General features: G+C 43.7%; 2 protein-coding genes across 4 annotated transcripts in view; both read left to right on the top strand.

Annotated features, from left to right (window-relative positions):
• Positions 1-10,408, top strand: part of DHX29 (DExH-box helicase 29) — a 46,618-nt gene extending 36,210 nt beyond the window's left edge. Inside the window, exons 22-27 of one of the 3 annotated variants that reach the window (XM_006139548.5) lie at positions 1,297-1,433; positions 2,762-2,855; positions 3,813-4,115; positions 5,761-5,892; positions 8,931-9,027; positions 10,109-10,408. In XM_006139548.5, the coding sequence (XP_006139610.2) occupies positions 1,297-1,433; positions 2,762-2,855; positions 3,813-4,115; positions 5,761-5,892; positions 8,931-9,027; positions 10,109-10,164 (819 nt within the window). In that variant the 3' untranslated portion in view covers positions 10,165-10,408. Of the gene's footprint in view, positions 1-1,296; positions 1,434-2,761; positions 2,961-3,812; positions 4,116-5,760; positions 5,893-8,930; positions 9,028-10,108 lie in introns of those variants that run through there. The other 2 variants (XM_014581743.4, XR_001369342.4) reach the window with 2 other exon arrangements.
• A 2,695-nt stretch (positions 10,409-13,103) lies between these two features.
• On the top strand, positions 13,104-15,847 carry CCNO (cyclin O). The gene is made up of 3 exons (XM_075932458.2): positions 13,104-13,811; positions 14,541-14,726; positions 15,112-15,847. The coding sequence occupies exons 1-3, from the start codon at positions 13,479-13,481 to the stop codon at positions 15,589-15,591; spliced, it is 999 nt and encodes a 332-aa protein (XP_075788573.2). The 5' UTR covers positions 13,104-13,478; the 3' UTR covers positions 15,592-15,847.
• The last annotated feature ends 1,811 nt before the right edge of the window (positions 15,848-17,658 follow it).

The raw sequence follows: 17,658 nt of genomic DNA on the forward strand, positions 1-17,658 counted from the left end.
GCAACTAGTCGACTACCCAATAAGCCTAGGTAATTGTCCCAGTAATTGTCAAATGTAGTTTGCAAAGGCCAACATGCCTAGACTATCGGGTAGTCGAGTCACTACTCGACTAGTTGCTTCCCCCACTTGCTGCCTCTGATACAGGTGCAGCAAGGAGGGGAAGCTGGTGCTGGGGGGAGCTGGCTTAAAAGCCAGTTTCCCCCCAGCACCATCTTCATAGTGAGGCAGAGGCGCAGCGAGGGAAATTGCATGAGCGGGAACTAAAGCAGTCCCTTCTCACACTGGGTTCCAACTGCTGCGCCTCTGCCTTTTAAATGTAGTAAGAGCCGTGTGTGGCTCTTACTACATATAAAAGGCAGAGGTGCAGTGGGGCTAGTGAGTACCCTACCCCACCCCCGCTATAGAGTAGTTGATGGAAATTTCATCGACCACTCAATTAGCTGATTAATTGAAATTTAACATCCCTAATTCTTATTCCCCTGTATAAAACAGAATCCCTATAACTGTCATGTATAATTAGCAAAAGCCAACAAATGCTTGTATATCGGTTTTGTGTTTAGGGAAACTTTCATATAATAAAATACTCCAGTTTGAAAACAACTATTCAATATTTATTTCACTATAAGAACCTGTAATTCTCATTTTAAAGACCAGGAGTGAAGCTAGCCAGCTTTTCAATCCCTTCATCAAAAAGCCTCTCTTCACTACTGATATGTTACTTCAATAATTTTCAAGTATCCTCACTCGGTATCACTGTAATTTGATATAGAAACAGTGCAAAAGGAACATCACTGTTACAAAATTCTACTAAATCAAGAAACTACCATGAAGAGCAGCTCTGAAACAAGAGTTTGTACTTCATTCTATTATGATACTTGATCAGGTCTTGCTATATGACTCAGTCCATCCTTAGAATTGTTGTCATATAATAGTCTATCATAATACTTTTCACGTGCATCTAAAGAAGTAGGGTCTTTGCCTACAAAAGCTTATGCCCAAATAAATATTTTAGTCTTTAAGGTGCCGCAAGACTCCGTTGTTTTCAGATAATCCTTTGAAAGATTTCAAGGTGCTATGTAGATACAGTGCAAGATTAACTGAAGACACTGTAATATACGACATAAAATGCTATCACTCTGTCCTTTCGGCCCAATGTGAAGCAAGACTGTGATAAGTCTTGTTGAAAAGAGAAATCTAGATTTTTAGTGTGGTAAAGCTTGTAGCCTTGTATTTTATTTTTTCTTTATATGATGTTGTTTATATTTTAACTTTGTAATACCTTGCAATTGATTACAGGCAACATTAGCTGCTGTAATGACAGAAAAATCCCCTTTTACTACACCAATCGGTAGAAAAGATGAAGCGGATCTTGCAAAATCTTCCCTGGCATTGGCAAACTCAGATCATCTGACAATTTATAGTGCATATTTAGGGTAAATAAACTTTTCTAAAATATTAAAATGTAAAGCAAATAGTATAGTTTGATTTCTAGTAACACATTCATTAAATATTGCTATTAGATACATGCTCCTAAATGGTTTTGTAATTATCCTTTTAGAATAGCAGAAACGTGACTCAAGTACTATGCTACTTGAGTAATAAATGGCCCAGATGTTTAGTTACTTGGCCTTCTAATACCACGTATATCGAGCAATGCAGAAATGTATTGCTGGTGGTGTCCTAATGCTTCAGGTTTTCCTGTAGCTGTTTGTAGAGAGCTCTACTTTAAAATAAACAAAAAATCCAACAACTGCCTATTTAAGGTTACATCCTTTATGACTTTCAACCAGAAACATTGCTATTCTATTTTCAACTGCAAGAACATACAATCATATCTGTTTATAGAAAAAACAAATCTTTGTTTACTCATCAACATGTAATTTTAGATATTGTGAAATGCTTGCCCTCTCCTGATCTTTGGTAGACATACTTTGTTCCAGATTACACCAGTTACTGTTTTATCAATAAGTCATTATCATTTTTGTTATGTACAGTAGAGTCCCTATCATCCGACCTAAACGGGACCGACACATGGTCGGATTACTGAATATGTCGGATGATGAAGACTCTACCGTAAAGAGCAAGGGAACAACTGATGCCGCTCCTGTTGGGGACAAAGTCCCCGCAAAGCAGCATCAGCTGTTCCCTTGCTCTCTAGGAGAAGCTGCTACTGCCGCTCCTGCCTGGAAGCATCGCTGCCGCCTCTCCTCCTAGAGAGCAAGGGGAGGCGGCAGCGATGCTTCCAGGCAGGAGCGGCAGTAGCAGCTTCTCCTAGAGAGCAAGGGAACAACTGATGCCGCTCTTGCAGGGGACGTCCCCCGCAAGAGCGGCATCAGCAGTTCCCTTGCTTTCTAGGAGAAGCTGCCGCTGCCGCCAGGACGCTTCCAGGCAGGAGCAGCAGCAGCTTCTCCTAGAGTGCAAGAGAACAGCTGATGCCGCTCCTGTCCCCTGCAGGAGTGGCATCAGCTGTTCCCTTGCTCTCTAGGAGCTGCTGCTGCTGCTGCTGCTGCCTCGAAGCATCCTGGCAGCAGCAGCTTCTCCTAGAGAGCGACTGGGCAGCAAGCGGGGCTGTTCTCTCGGCCCGCACTGTATCCGACCCTTTGTCCCCGGGAGCTGCAGGGTTGGATAAAGCGCAGTGTCGGATTACTGGGTGTCAGTTACTCCAGACTCCATTGTATTTGAACTTGGATTCCTCTTCTGTTTTGTAAATAGTTATCTGTGTTACTTTTGTAACTGTAGTAAACCAAGACTTTTTGTCTAGGTGGAAAAAGGCTCGTCAAGAAGGAGGGTTTCGCACTGAAATAGCTTACTGCAGAAGGAATTTTCTTAACAGAACTTCACTGTTAACTCTGGAGGTATATCAAGATACAAGCCATGTGATTCTGCCCAGGAAGGATGACTGTTAATTTCCTTCAGAAAATTCAGCATATAACTTTAAAGCAGTGATATACAGTACTCATGTTAGTATACAGATGATAACAAATATGAGCAAATTGAATGTTGAGAATGGGTGAATAGATTCTTACTCTAAATCTATCCTTTACACCTTTTTGGGGGGAAGCCCCATTGATGTACCTCTTTGCATATAATTGTTCTAAGGAAATTCATACTACAACACTTTACGCCAAGTAAAACTTGTAAAGTAAAATATTACTTAATAAGGGTAAATAAAATAGAACATGGTTAGACTGTATAATTCCTTGTTAAGTAATTGGATTTTAGTGTCAGACTGGGAGGATCATAGGTACTAGTAATCTTTTCTAAGAGAGGTTGTGGAATCCCCATCACTGTTGGACTTAAAAAAAAAAAACAGATTAGACCAACACCTGTCTGGGATGATCTAGGTATATATGAATCCTGCCTCAGAATCGGGGCCTGAACTAGATGAATTCTCAAAGTCCCTTACAGCTCTGCATTTCAATGATTCTGTGATCCCAAATTGACCTTTCAAAACATAGTCCTTTCCTAGAGCTCAGGAGAAGAGTGTCTAATGTAAATGTGTGCAATTTTTACTGTGAATTTGTCTCCCTAATAGCTGGGAGAACAGAGACATGCTTTCATCACTTTCAGCTGCACATTCTCTGTGCCTGAATCCTAGAAGCCTTATTTTCTTTTGGTTACTCATCCAAACAACCATAATTCTAGGCCACTGAAGATCTGACTATTTTTTTCTAGATATGATTCTCTTTACTGTGAGGAATATTGGGGAGAGGTCTCCATGTGTGCTGGTGGCTTGATAGTATCCCTTTTTAATAATCATTGTTTTACTATTAAGCTATTAACGTACCTGTTTTGATGAAAACTAATTTCAGGATGTGAAACAAGAGCTAATAAAGGTGGTCAGAGCAGCAGGATTTGCAGCACCTATAACTCCTCATGGGTGGGATGGAAATGGAACCACACAATCCCTTTCTCTTCAGGAAATAGCCCTTCTTAAGGCTGTGCTGTCTGCAGGGCTGTATGACAACTTGGGGAAGATAATGTATACAAAGTCTGTAGATATCACAGAGAAATTGGCATGCATGGTGGAAACCGCTCAAGGCAAAGCACAAGTGCATCCCTCCTCAGTAAATAGAGATTTGCAGACTTTTGGATGGCTACTCTATCAAGAGAAGGTAAGTATCTTGTATTTGTATCACTGTCTTATTACTTAGAGGCAATGAGATGAAAATCTTAAAAGCAGTTACTAAATGGAACATAATGAGCTTGGGCATCCAGTTCATCTTAAGAGCCATAAATGCCTTGTCCTTGAAATCAGTGTGGCTTTTAAAAAGTGCACCAGGTCCAAAATAAGGCACACAAATTTGGCTAGAAATGAAGGCCAGTAAATCTAATACTGACTAAACTGACAAGTGTAAAATGAAAGTACCCTACTCTTTATCAGTCAACTTTTCACAAAGGGTTATAGTATTGTCTATAGTACTGTTTATTTTTTTAAAGGGTTGATCATTTCTGTTTGGTGACTTAATTAAAAGTAAAATGTAGTCAAAGCAATAGTCATTTTTGACTTGTACTGTGCTATATGTCTCTACTTACCTCAAAGTCCTTAAAACACACTTCAGAGCAGGGCCTTTTTGAGCCATTAAATGCCCTCTCGTAAGCCTGATGAGATACTAGCACTGTGGCATCCAGCATGCTAGCCACTAGCCATATGTGGCTATTTGGATGGTTGAGTGTGGCTAGTTAGCTTGAACAGTGTGACAGTTTGGCTGGTTGAGTGTGTCTGGTTCACTATAGCAGTAGCCACTATAGGCTAATGTTTCAGTAATGGTTGGACACCACAAAAACTTAAAACATATACACACACAAATTGTGAAATCCAAGATATGCTGAACTTCACAACTGAACTGCATTTTGTTGCTCACCTTTTCCCACCTACTTGCACACCCTTATATATGTGGTGTCTTTTTGGACTGTCAACTCTTTTGGGAAGACCTATGTTTTATGTCAGTGTGAAGCATCATAGCAATTATTTTCAAGTGTGTGTTGCCATATCAACGAACATTTTATTGTAAGGGTGCGCTAAGCTACCTGTTGATATTTAATGTAGTACATATACACTGCACTTTCCAAACCAAGCAGACAACATTCCCTGCCCAAGGAGCTTGTAGTATAAAGCAAGATGTATGGTAACAGCTACAGTTAGAAAGGGAATTGGCAGACTCTTGAGAATAAGTTTGGAATAGTTACTGAAAGTAATGTATTTAAAGAAAGGGAGAAAGAATGCTTTGTTAATAAGAAATGTAAGATTTGCCAAGCCTAAAAGCACAGATAAAGAGAAGAGACAACATGCATGAATCATTGGGCTGGAGAAGGGGAGCCCAGGCATATCAGTAGGAATGGGATTATCAAGGGAAAAAAACTTGTTCAGTAAATTTTACTTGATAAATTTTATGTAAACAAAATACTGTTTATCAGCGTTAGTGCACATTCAGCTGTATAACCTGCTGTAGGCACCATTATCTTCTGTTTATAAAATTAACCACATAATATGGTCTTCCTGTTCATCCAGTGGTTTTTAAAATTCACCTCTGAAGGATCACGGAAGGAAAACTTCTCCCAGTGACACAAGCCTTTTTAGATAGATCACAAAGTATAGGGAAGATAATCAGGCATAGCTTACATTCTTTCACAGTTATTAATATAGGTAGGATAAGGTAATAAGGTCTCAGGAAAAAAAATTGATTACTTCATGAAAGTAGTATTCCAGTTAACTGTTGTAGCTTTTAAATGCTTTTGTTTGTGTGCATTTCTATGCAGATAAGATATTCCAAGGTGTACTTGAGAGAGACTACTTTAATTTCCCCCTTTCCGGTTTTACTTTTTGGTGGGGACATAGAAGTTCAGCACCGTGAACGCCTCCTGTCTGTTGACGGCTGGATCCATTTTCAGGTACACATGGATTCTGCTTATTTTTATGCCTTTAAATGGCTGTGCATTTTGTACCTGAAATATTTTTTATTAAGGAAATAATGGGAATTTTGTACCAAGACCACTGGAAACCATGTGCTTCCAAGAGATAGCAAGAGTAATTTAATAGTATGCTATTTTTAAAAAAGAATGTTTGCCTTTCTTGATGAAGAAGGAGTGAAGTATTATAAGATATTATTGGAAACACTCACATTTACTTAATTTAGGATATATCTGTTTTCAGTAAGTATCGTATTTGAAAATGTATTAATTTGGAACATTTTAAGTCAGAGTTCCTAATCCTGTAAACATGTAGGCACCTGCTTAATTTTAAACCCTTGAGTAATATCATTGATTTACATCTTAGATAAGTTTTTTGTCTCATGATTGTGAAAGCTGTGAAATGACAGATATTTAAGATTTAAAACAAACACTCATTCGCTCTGTCTTTTGAAACAAGAAAATCTAAACACATTTTCTGAATGCAATTAATCTGAGGCTGAAAATAGAGCAGGTGTCCAGTTTTCATGTCTTGATAAATGCTGTCAAATAACAGAAGAAATATGGGAGTTGTCCACCTAGTGTCAAATGGGTTATATTTTTTTTCTTCTATCTGTTCATTTGCACCACCTGCTCCATTCCAGGAAGAGTGCATGTTGCTAATTTTGTGTAAGCATGCCCTAAAAGCAATAGTTCCCAACCTTTTTTATACCACAGACCAGCAAACCCATTCACAAACTTTTGGTGGACCGGTAACAGTTTGTTTGCATATTTGCATATTTATTATACAGATGATGAATATGCTAATATGCAAATAAAATGTTACCTGTCTGCCTAGCCCCAACACAGCCCCTTGCTCCCCAGTGCCTAACACCATTTAACCTCTGACCCTTACAGCCCATGTCAACTCCTTCTTGCCGTGTGACTCATCACACCCTCATACAACACCCATTTGACCGCATCCAATCCCCGCACTCCCCAGACAAGGCTCCACCACCTCCTGCCGCCACCTCAGTCCCAGTGCAAAAATCGGCCACCACGGTTGCTGGAGCTGAGCCGCCACAAACAACAAGCTTGAGCTCCAGCAGCCGTCGCATCCTGGCAGCCAACCATTTGCGGACCAGCACTGGTCCACAGACTGGCAGTTGGGAACCACTGCCTTGAAACACAGAATGGGGATACAAATTCTGATACAAAGAAATACCACTTAATGACTGAATGCACTTGTTACTTAAGACACAGAGTTTTTAAGATCAGCCTTTCTTTTTGAGAGACACACATAACACAACTTTCTGGCTGTGTGACAGAAATGGGAGACAATCAGTGTTCTTATTGGCAAATTCAATTTGAGATCCACATTTTTCCTGGGCAAGTCAACATTTTTTTTTAAAGCCTGTTGGTGATAGTTTGAGTATGGGAGGTGAGGGGTATCAAATCTCTACCATGTCTGTTATGTCTGAACAAGCTGAACCTCTCTAGTCCTGAACTCTCTGGTCTAGCAACATTCATGATCCAGAATGATTTTAGTTAGTTGGATGTCCACTTAGAGTGAGTGTGGCAAAGTTTCCCTCAGTCCCATAAAGTTTGTTTACAGTCACCAGTGCAGGTTCTCAGTGTTCAGTGCTGCTGTTTAGCTATAATTTACCCTTAAAAGTCTTCTAAAAGTCCAGTAATCAGTGGAAGTGTTGGAAATGCTACTAGACAATAATGACTTCCTGTGGTTTGGCAAATTCTCTGATTTGGCACCAGTCAGTTCCCAAGGGTGCCAGACCTAGGATTCAATCTGTAATTTTTCTCAGTCCTTCTGCCTGATTTATATGTGCAGGGCTCAATAAATATGCTTATCTACTCGCTCGTGGCAAGTAGATTTCAGCCGGTCGCCCTGTTTACTGGCAGTCCACGCATGCGCAGTGCGGGTCTCGCGCATGCACGGTGCAGGGCTGGTGAGTGGTTTTCGCCATGATCGTTGAGCCCTCTATATGTGTGTACTGTTGGTCTGTAATCTGCAGGCAGTGATATTAAATTCCCGGTCACCACATTGAATTAGTTTAATATCACTGCCTGCAGATTACAGACCAGGGTGGGCAATAATTTTTGAAAGGGGACCACTTCAGAAATTTCTCAGGTAGCCTTGGGCCACCCCAGAAGGAGCCTTGGGCAGAAGTAGTGAGGACAGGAGACTTCTTGTGCTTTCACCCACACCCTGATTGGCCTGGAGTGGGAGGAGCACAAGAAGTCTTCCCCTTTCCTTTCCTGCCCCCTAGAGAGAAATGCCAGCTGTTTTAAAACAACTGGTGGTTCCCTTTAGGTGCCCTGCAGGAGGAAACCTCACACGCTCCGTCTGCCCCCAAGGCCAATCGGGACCTAGTGGCGGGGGAGAGCGTAAAGTCTCCTTGCCCCTGCAAGAGCGTGCAGTGTCTAGAAAGACAACTATTTTAGAACAGCCAGTGAGTGTCTCTAGCCTCTGCATGCTCCTGGCAGGGTGGGGGACAAGATGCGAGAGACTTCATGCACTTCCCTCCCCCAGGCCCTGATTGGCCTGTGGGCAGGGAGTGCACAAAGTTTTCTCTACCACCCTGCCAAAGGAGCACGGCAAATAGAGATGCACACTAGCTGTTTTAAAACATCTGGCATTTCTCTCTAGCCACCGTGCGCTCTTGCATGGGCGAGAAGACTTTGCTTGCTCCTTTGCCCCCATGCCCTGATTGGCCGGGGGTGAGGAAGCAGCAGGGTGGCCATGGGCCAAATCCATCCTGTGGAGGGTCCTTTGCCCACCCCTGCTTTATACCTTGCTCCTAATGAAGTCAATGGGACTCCTCACGTGCTTAACTTTAATACATGTTTAATCCTACTGACATTATTAAGAAAACATGAAAGTTTAACATGTGCTTAACTGTTTGCAGGTTTGGGTTCTTAGCCTCTTGGAATGATGGGTAAACTTTAATCTTGGGTTTTCTTTATATGAAACTGCTTTGAGAAAAATGTAAATATATTAATATTCTCTTATCTACTGTCTACAGGCCCCTGTAAAGATTGCAGTAATTTTCAAACAACTGAGAGTTCTTATTGAGACTGTTTTAAAGAAAAAGCTTGAAAATCCAAAAATGTCCCTGGAAGGTAATTTTATTGCTATATTATTCATATATTATACATGTGATACATATAGATTGGTAATGCACGTGTATAATTCTTTAAACAAATATGATAATAAACTTCATCTTTGCTTAAGAGACCACATTGTAGCCAGGGTGCGACTAATTCAACTCCCCTTGAGAAACAGTAACTCATCAGTTCATTAATGAACTTGGGTCTCTTCCATGGTATCACCCCAAAAATCTGGGGCTGTATGGGTGCGGCTACAAAGCACCCTAAACTTGAAATAAGACACGCAGTTTGCGCTATGCAAATTGCATATCTTATTTTGAAACTATTTCAAAATCGCTTATTTTGAAATTTGGCGCATCTACTTATCCTTCATGCAATGAGGTTTACCCGGATGGCAAAATAGCGCACCTGTTGTTTAAAAAAATATTTAGAAATAATGGGCAACTTGTATAGATTTAGGGTAGCTATTTCAGGATACAGGAGGTATCCCGAAATAGCCATGCAGCGTAGACTAACCCTATGTGATTGTCTCTGGCATAGACTCACTTGTCTACAATCAGAACATTAATGGTATCAGTAATAATGGTTACTTTCCATTTGTTAGTGTTTTCTCATGGGCATAGATGAATTCTCACACTCCACTCATACTCCAAAGCTGGGCCACAGCTGTACGACAGCATCTAATGTACTGATAAACTTACCAATAAATAGTGTGGGATAGACTACATGACAACCCCAAAAATTAAGGATAAAGGGGCATAATCCAAACCTTGGAGGAATATCAAGAAATAAAATCCTAAATGCAGTGAAATGTTAAAATGTATCTATGGAAGTCCTATTTTCTTGTCTTTCTCCAACTTCCTTATGCAGGCAATTTATTAGCAAACTATACAGCATACCAGTCTTTAGTGTCTATAAGGATAATTTCTTACCTGTGAATTTGGGTAGTTGCATTCTTCCTTCAATATTGAGTCTGATACAGCCTCCCCTAATTAAAGCTTTCTCTGTTAAACTGTTGAGAGCTACATATGCATCTCTTCTTTTTTGTTAAATTTAAGTTCTGTTCCATTAACTCCTGTTTTTTCATCCCCAGAGGACAAGATTTTACACATCATCAAAGAACTGATAAAAACAGAGAATGCCAACTGAAACTGATGTTCAGTAACAAACTACAAAGCTCAAAGCTTCAATATTGATAGGGGAAAAACTTAAAATGTGATGAATACCAACTGGAAAAACTGCATGAATTTGACAAGTAATTTTGTAGGTTATTTTTAATTACGAGCATAATGTATTATGTTTACAATAAATTTTGGTGCCATTTGTTTGAATGTATAAATGATGGTAGTAATTCCATTTTCTTCAATATAAAAATGAACATGACCAATTCAAATGTGCTTTGTTTCAGTTTACTAAAAATACCTTAATGTACTAGAAATTCAAGATCAGGTTCTGGATATGTATGAAATAGCTTTTAACTGCTCTACAAAATAGCTTGTCCTGTTTAGATATGTAAAAACTGATCACAAAACAGATTTTTGTTCATTAAGAACGTTGTCATTTTTTTCCTGTGTGGCTCACTCTGAGTTGAAAACCACAAACTCCAGATCAGTAGTCTTTAGCTTGGGAATTTCACTAGGCTTTTGAAATCCTTTCTCTGATTCATTTAACACTGAGCCTGAAAACAGTATTTACAGCCAGATGACTAATGCTGAAGTTTTCTTAATTTAGTAAATATTGATTAATGCTTCCAGGGGCTAATAGTATTTTCCATCAGTGTAAGGAGAAAAATCCAATGTATACTTGAAAGATCACAGTCTACAAGATAGACCAGAATATGTTGAGCCATCTAACAAACATTCATTGGTAGTAACCGCACCAATTTACAAAAGTCATGCTGTAAGAGGGGAAAAAATACAGCAAGAATTCTGTAAAAATAGCCAATTCTCCTTCTAGCTACACTTCCCCAGGTTGTGAAAAGGCTATTAGTGTTCTGAATTTCTTGAGAAGCTGGCTGCTGCTAGTTTTTTTTCCTTTCACTGCTTTAAGGTATATTGAGTTGCCTTTTATACAAAGTAATAGCTTATACATTGAAAATATAACTTGTAATCTTTAATTTGGAGCCAAAATCATTATTTATTTTCTAGATGTATTCATATCTTACCCTCAGAGAAAGGTTTTTCAAACCTATATGCAGAACTTTTGTGCATGACACCACCTTTGAAAAAAATAATTAAATGGACAATCCCATTGATCAAAGTTTAAGATCATAAATCGTTTAGCTGAATAACTTTGGATTGCTTTGATATACATCTTACTTTTTTACATCATGTTTTTCCTCACAAAATTAAAATAATAAATTTATTTCATTAGACTGATTACAGAAGAAGATGTCTTCTCTCACACCTATCTGTAATGTGGCATAGTTAGTTAGTTAATGCCTATTATGCCCGCTGGTGTGTAGGGTAACAATGAAGGTTCTCCATTTTTTGTTTCTTTGGCCATTTTCTCCAGTGTGTCCCAGTTGTAATTCATTTTCTTTAACATGTTAAGTGTAAATTAGTCTTATTTTTAAATGACTAACCTCTATTGAATGTCTTGGCTAAAAAAACATAAAAATAAGAATAATGATTGTGAAGAGTAAAATTTTGCCATTTATGTCCGAGAGTGGTAGTGAGACTTAAAATTCCTCTGCAGTGGGTGGAGACGGTCCTTATCAACTTACCTGTCTATAGTATGTTTAGAGAGATACTGCCTCATCCACTTACCCATCTTTTATTGGATCCACTTCTGTTGATGAGAGACCAGCTTTAATAGAGCTCTTCGCCACTTGTGTAAGCTCTAATGCTTGTCTGTCTCTCTCCAACAGACGGCTAATAAAAGATGCTGTCTCAGCTACCTCTTTTTTACATCCTGGGTGGCATACTGTACCACTACCACCATATATAATAATCTGATTTGTTGTATTCAACCTAATAAGCAATCTTACTGATAAAAGCTATTGGAAACACAATCTACTAGAAAAGGGATCAACCTGCTACACTTAAGGATAGAGGTACAGAAATGACGAATGCTTAGAATGACCTTCAGCTTCTACCATGTAGTTTAGCCAGGGATGCTGGAACAATTTTTATAGTTGGGTGCTGAGAGCTATTGAACCATAGTATAAACCCTGGTTATAATAGAAACCATTTCAAGGCCTGGGGTACTACAGCACTTATGAATGTAGCTCAGTTCTTATCCTTGCTCCCCCTGTAGACAGACAGCCTTTGTATGATCTTCTCCTATATGGTCTATTTCAGCCCTTGGGCAGCAATTTTGATCTACATAAAGCATTTTGCAGACATAAACTAAGTACAACAAAAGTGTGCCTCTTTGGAAAATGTATTTTATTGTGAAGGGGTAGCAGGAAAACCCTTGGCCTTGTCACAGTGTGGGGGCCCATTTCCTGCACTCTTCTGGTACCTAAAGCAATCATCTTTTTTTATTCTTTTTTTCTTGACCTGTTTTCTCTCCCACTCACCTTCTTCTGGGAGTTATTCATTCACTCCCTCTTTCTGCAGAACTTTCCAAGCCCACAGATGTGGTCAAATCCCATAATCTTGGTACAGGTGATAGCAGCTGCTTGAATCAGGAGCATTATTTGTGGTTCTCCTTTCAATTGGTCCCTAAGCAAAGATGGTGTCTGGCTGTGTTAGGGGAAAGTACCACTGGTAATACAGAATATTTTTTAGAGATTCATATTCTGTATATTGCTTCTGTCTCATCTGTAATAGAAAGTAACTGAAATAGGAGACCTCCTTGTGTAGGATGGCAACAGGTGAACCTGAAAAATGGCCTGACAGAACGGTTATAGGCACAAACCCCAGTTCTCTTCACAGCCTCATCCCTCCCGTGGCTGCCTATGCTCTTTTATTGCGCTAATCTTAGCTACTCGAGGGAAGGGGCGTTACAACTCGGTCTCGTGTGGCGCGCTGTCCTTCGCTCTTCAATCGCCCGAAGGAAACGCACCAGCTGCTTATCCCTGAAGGGCCACTCCCACCCTGGGCCACCATCAGTGTCCCGGCGTGGCAACTCCTGGCCTAGGGGATTCAGGTGCTTCCGGAAGGGCGGCTGAGAGGTGCCCGGCGCGGCTCTCCCCGAGAGGCTGACAGACGCGCTGTCATTACTGCCCCCTCCCGCCCCTGCAGATGCCGGCGGCGCCCGGGGCTCAGCTGGGGCTGAAGCTGCCAGAGCTGGTGCCGGCTACGCTAGTGCGGCTGCTGTTCCCCGAGCGCCCCCTGCCTGGCCCCGCCTCAGCTCGCGGGCCGGGAGGCTATGGCGCTGGCGGCTGAGCCGGCTGAGCGGGGCTTTAGCCGGGAAAGCTCCGCGAGTGATGTCAGCAGGCGGGGGCTGGGCGGCTGCTACATAGGCCAGCGCCGCGGCAGCCGCCTCACACGGCCGGGCCCGCAGCGGGCAGCGCCATGGTCACTCGCCCGCTCAGCCAGCAGCGCCCTGGCGGGCCGCGCAGCCCCCCTGGCAAGCGTCGGCGGGCGGGCGGCGCCACCCCCGAGGAGCGGGCTCGGGCCCTCGGCCTCGACCTCGGGGCGCCGGTGAAGAAGAGCAAGTGCCCGACCTGTCCGAGGAAGCGGCCGCTTCAGGGCGGCGGCCCGGGGCACAGCCCCCCCGGCAGCCCCAAGCCCGCCGCCCGGCTGGAGCTACAGGCCTTCCGCGAGTACGGGGCCAGCTGGTACCGCTTCCGAAAGGGGCTGGAGGGCAAGTTCCACCCGCGCGAGCCGCTGGCCCAGCAGCCGCAGGTAGGGCAGGGGTGGGGCCAGGGGCCAGGCACAAGCGCACCCTCGCCTTCGGCGGGCCGCAGCGCTCCCCAAGGCCCCCGCTCTGGGCCCCCATAGAGCCCAGCCCGGGACTCCCCAGCGCCCCCCGCTCAGTCCATAGTGCTGTACACACGACTCTCCCTAGACACGTCCAGCCACTGCACTGCACGCCCACTCCCCGCGCGTCTCCGCTCCGCACGGACACTCGCTCCCTGCCACCCGGCCAGCGCCTCTCCGTGCCCTGCTCTGCCCCCATGCAGGCTGGAAAGGGCGGGCCCGGAATCCCTGGTGTCCCTCTCACTGTGCGCAGCGCGCATTGCTGCGGCGCCCTCGGGGGCGCTGGGTCCTGGGCCCTCTTCTCAGCCTCCCGCGCCTTCGCTCCGCTGCCCTTTAGCGTTCGTATCGCCCAGCTCGTCGCGGTTCAGTCTGTAGGGTCAGGACGCGCACGACAGTGCTCCGCTCTGCTTTGTGTGCGGGCCCCAGCCCAGCTCGCTCCGGCGCGTGTGCCCAGAGCCTTCTCCTGGCTCAACGCTGTGGCAGTGCCATGAAGGGTTTGCCCGTGGCCGCGGGGAGTAAGAGTAGCGCCAGCTGGCGCTGCCTGGCCACCTGACCTCGTTCCGCGCTGTGGCTTCGCTGTCCGGAGTCGGGAGCATCGGAGCCCCGCCGCGCAGAGCGGTGGCCGGTCGCTTACAGCGCGTCTCTCCCTGGCAGGTGACGGCAGAGGCCCGATGTAAGTTGATCAGCTGGTTGCTCCCTGTGCACCGGCACTTCGGCTTCTCCTTCGAGTCCCTGTGCCTGGCGGTGAACACTCTGGACCGATTCCTCACCACCACCCCGGTGGCTGCCGACTGCTTCCAGCTGCTGGGGGTCACCTCGCTCCTCATCGCCTGCAAACAGGTACCGGGCAGGCGTCGCGGGCGGCGGGGCCCCATTTCCCCTCAGTGCAAATGACCGGGATGTCAGAAGTGAAGTGAGCTCAGTGACGAAGCTGGTCAGGCACGAGAGCTCCCCGGGAGAAGCGCTCAGGCGCAACCCTGCTGGAGTCGCGCAAGTTCCTCTGCTTCGTAAGAAGGCTTCAGGCCCGCGGCTCAGGGTTTCTCTCGCGTCCCTGTGCTCTGTGAGGGGTAGCACAGCGCTAAGCACTGCGGGGCCTGCGAATGCGGAGCCGGCCGCGTCTCGTTGTGCTCCCGCAAAGCTACCTTCTGCTCTATGGAAGCGCGGGTTGCTCTCCTGCCTCTGTGGCTTTGCACTGCAGTCATGCGTGTGCTGGCATGTCCTGCAGGTGGAAGTGCACCCGCCCAGAGTGAAGCAGCTCCTAGCCCTTTGTTGCGACGTCTTCACTCGCCAGCAGCTCTGCAACCTGGAATGCATCATCCTAAACAAACTACACTTCAACCTGGGGGCACCGACCATCAACTTCTTCTTGGAGCACTTCACCCATGTGCGTATGGAGTCCTGCCAGGAAGATGCCAGGGAGGCATACAATGCCAAAGCTCTGGCCAAAGGGGTGGCCGAACTTAGTATGGCCGACTATGCTTTTAACGATTATGCCCCGTCCCTTCTGGCCATTTGCTCCCTGGGACTGGCAGACCAGATGTTGCATCACCAAAATCCACTGGACTTGCATATAAGTGGCTACCCGGAGGGGGTTTTACAGGAATGCATGGACAAACTGCATTTACTGGTTTCTTTAAATGGGGACTCATTACCACATGTGCTACCCCTGGAGATTTCTGAAAAGTGCCTACACCTAGGAAGTTAAGCTAACTGGACCATAATACTTAAAACCTTTTTATGACATCCAAAGCATCTGTGACGTTTAAGAGCAGTTTGGTCTATTTTCATGAGTGCATTGTGTTTTTATAAATTCATCATTTCTATACCTCTAAAGATAACAGTATTGGCCTTATTCTCTTGCTTAGTTGGCTAATCAATGTATTATATTTGTATTTATTTATACTAGATAGTGATGGTTTAGAGTTTTGATATGATAAAATTAAATCACATTTTGCACATTTCATTATTGTATGTTAATTGCACTGACTGATTTTATAGATCTATATTCAATTTGTATATACTGTATATCATCCAAGTACTGTATAGATTATTTATTTAGAAGATGGTTCACTACGCACACCTTCATAGCAACCAAGGAAGAGTGAAAATGGAGAAGTGTTTCTAAATAATTTTTTTGTCTCTGATCAATAATGGTCTGTGTCAGTGTGACTTTTGTACATATACCACAGAGGAAATTAATTGCCAGAGAATTAACAACATGACAGGACCAAAAATACTAATGATGCATTATTATATTATTTGCCATTAAAAACATTTGCTTCAATTTATTTATATTCCACATCTGAAAAATTAGATGATGTAACACAGTCAGTGAGTCTGTTTATACTGCCTGCTGGGCTAAGCATCCAGAAAGTGGCAGCTGCTGGCTGAGGGCTTAGCTCTGCAAGGAGTGACATGGTTGTAGTGGTGGCAATGCCATACTGTGCCATCTCTGCTTCTTTGTAGTGCTGCTGACAGATGTGCCTTCAGGGCTAGGCTCCCGGACAGAAGCCGCTGCTCTCCAACTGCTCAGCTCTGGGGATAGTGGCACTGCAAGCCCCACTCCAGTAGCCTTGTCACTGCTCCCTCTACCCCCCTCCCAATTTTTTGGGCCATGACTCCTACAATTACAACACCATAATACATCTGAAATAATGAAATTCATTCATTTTGAGGTCTTATGAGTGAGGCTGGCCAGGGTGGACCATGAATGTGGTGGGGCCTTAGCTGTTAGCAAGGATGGGCTGAGATGGTGTCCCTAACTCTTTTTACCCGAAGCTAGGAATAGTCAACAGGAGATGGATCATTTCATGATTACCGGTTCAGTTCATTTCTTCTGGCACTGAACACTATCAGAACACTGAACCCTAGGCTAGAAAAACCTTTGGTCTAACTCAGAATGGCCCTTTTTATGAGTCTCATCCCTGCCTCCACCACAACAAGTAAGTTCATAGGGGTACTATGCCTCCTTTTTTCATGGACCAGGCAAGTCTGTAATGTGGAAGCACAAAGCACAGTAATGTGAACAGCATTAATAATGCTGCCATCTAAATGTATCCGTAGACATCTATGATCTGTCTAAAGCACATTCAACAACCATTCTGCACTGTCTGAGAGTATAATTAGTCTTTTGCCAGGCCTCTGAAATCAAGCCATGGTTTGATAAAGCCAGGGTTCCCCAGAATAATGGTGGGGATAGTAACTTGATTTATGACAATGTAATTTGGTGGGATCAGACCAATTAGCAAATAATTATTGCATTTTTCCAGGGCATCTCACAATGACATTCATAAACATTCTCTGAAAGGGCTGATTACCTCACAAACCTCTGCCACTACTTTACCCACCATCAACTTCCCCACACCAAATGGGTTTGCAATGGACTGTCTTGGGTACAGCTTTCATACAGCAACAGCAATAGCAATCTCTTTTAGGACAGGCAAGGATTCTCTCATACATGTCTTTTTGCTGGAGGGTTGGGACTCTCAAAGCTCCAGAAATGTAGCTTTCTTCATGCAAAAGTTCTGGATCCATTGTTGGTCAATGGATAGTCTGCATGACTATGTGACCCCACCAATCTGTGCCTTTGGCCCTGCACCAGAAGCACCAGTGTTTGGGGGTGGGGGTGTCAACAGCTATACTGAATGTTATAGGAGGCATCAGTCAGCTAAAGTCTACCATGCCTAAGTTCTCCTTCTGCTGTTCTGTCACCACCAAAATGTTCATGGCAGCTCTGCCCATTTCCTGACACAGGAGAGAAAGCACAAACAAG

The sequence above is a fragment of the Pelodiscus sinensis genome, chromosome 6, assembly GCF_052426305.1.
Source record: "Pelodiscus sinensis isolate ZL-2025 chromosome 6, ASM5242630v1, whole genome shotgun sequence".
NCBI lineage: Eukaryota > Metazoa > Chordata > Testudines > Trionychidae > Pelodiscus > Pelodiscus sinensis.

Coding starts and splice junctions, on each gene's coding strand:
- CCNO (XM_075932458.2), top strand. CDS start 13,479: ATGGTCACTCGCCCGCTCAGCCAGCAGCGCCCTGGCGGGCCGCGCAGC. Junction 13,812..14,540: donor CGCTGGCCCAGCAGCCGCAG/GTAGGGCAGGGG, acceptor TCTCCCTGGCAG/GTGACGGCAGAGGCCCGATG. Junction 14,727..15,111: donor TCCTCATCGCCTGCAAACAG/GTACCGGGCAGG, acceptor CATGTCCTGCAG/GTGGAAGTGCACCCGCCCAG.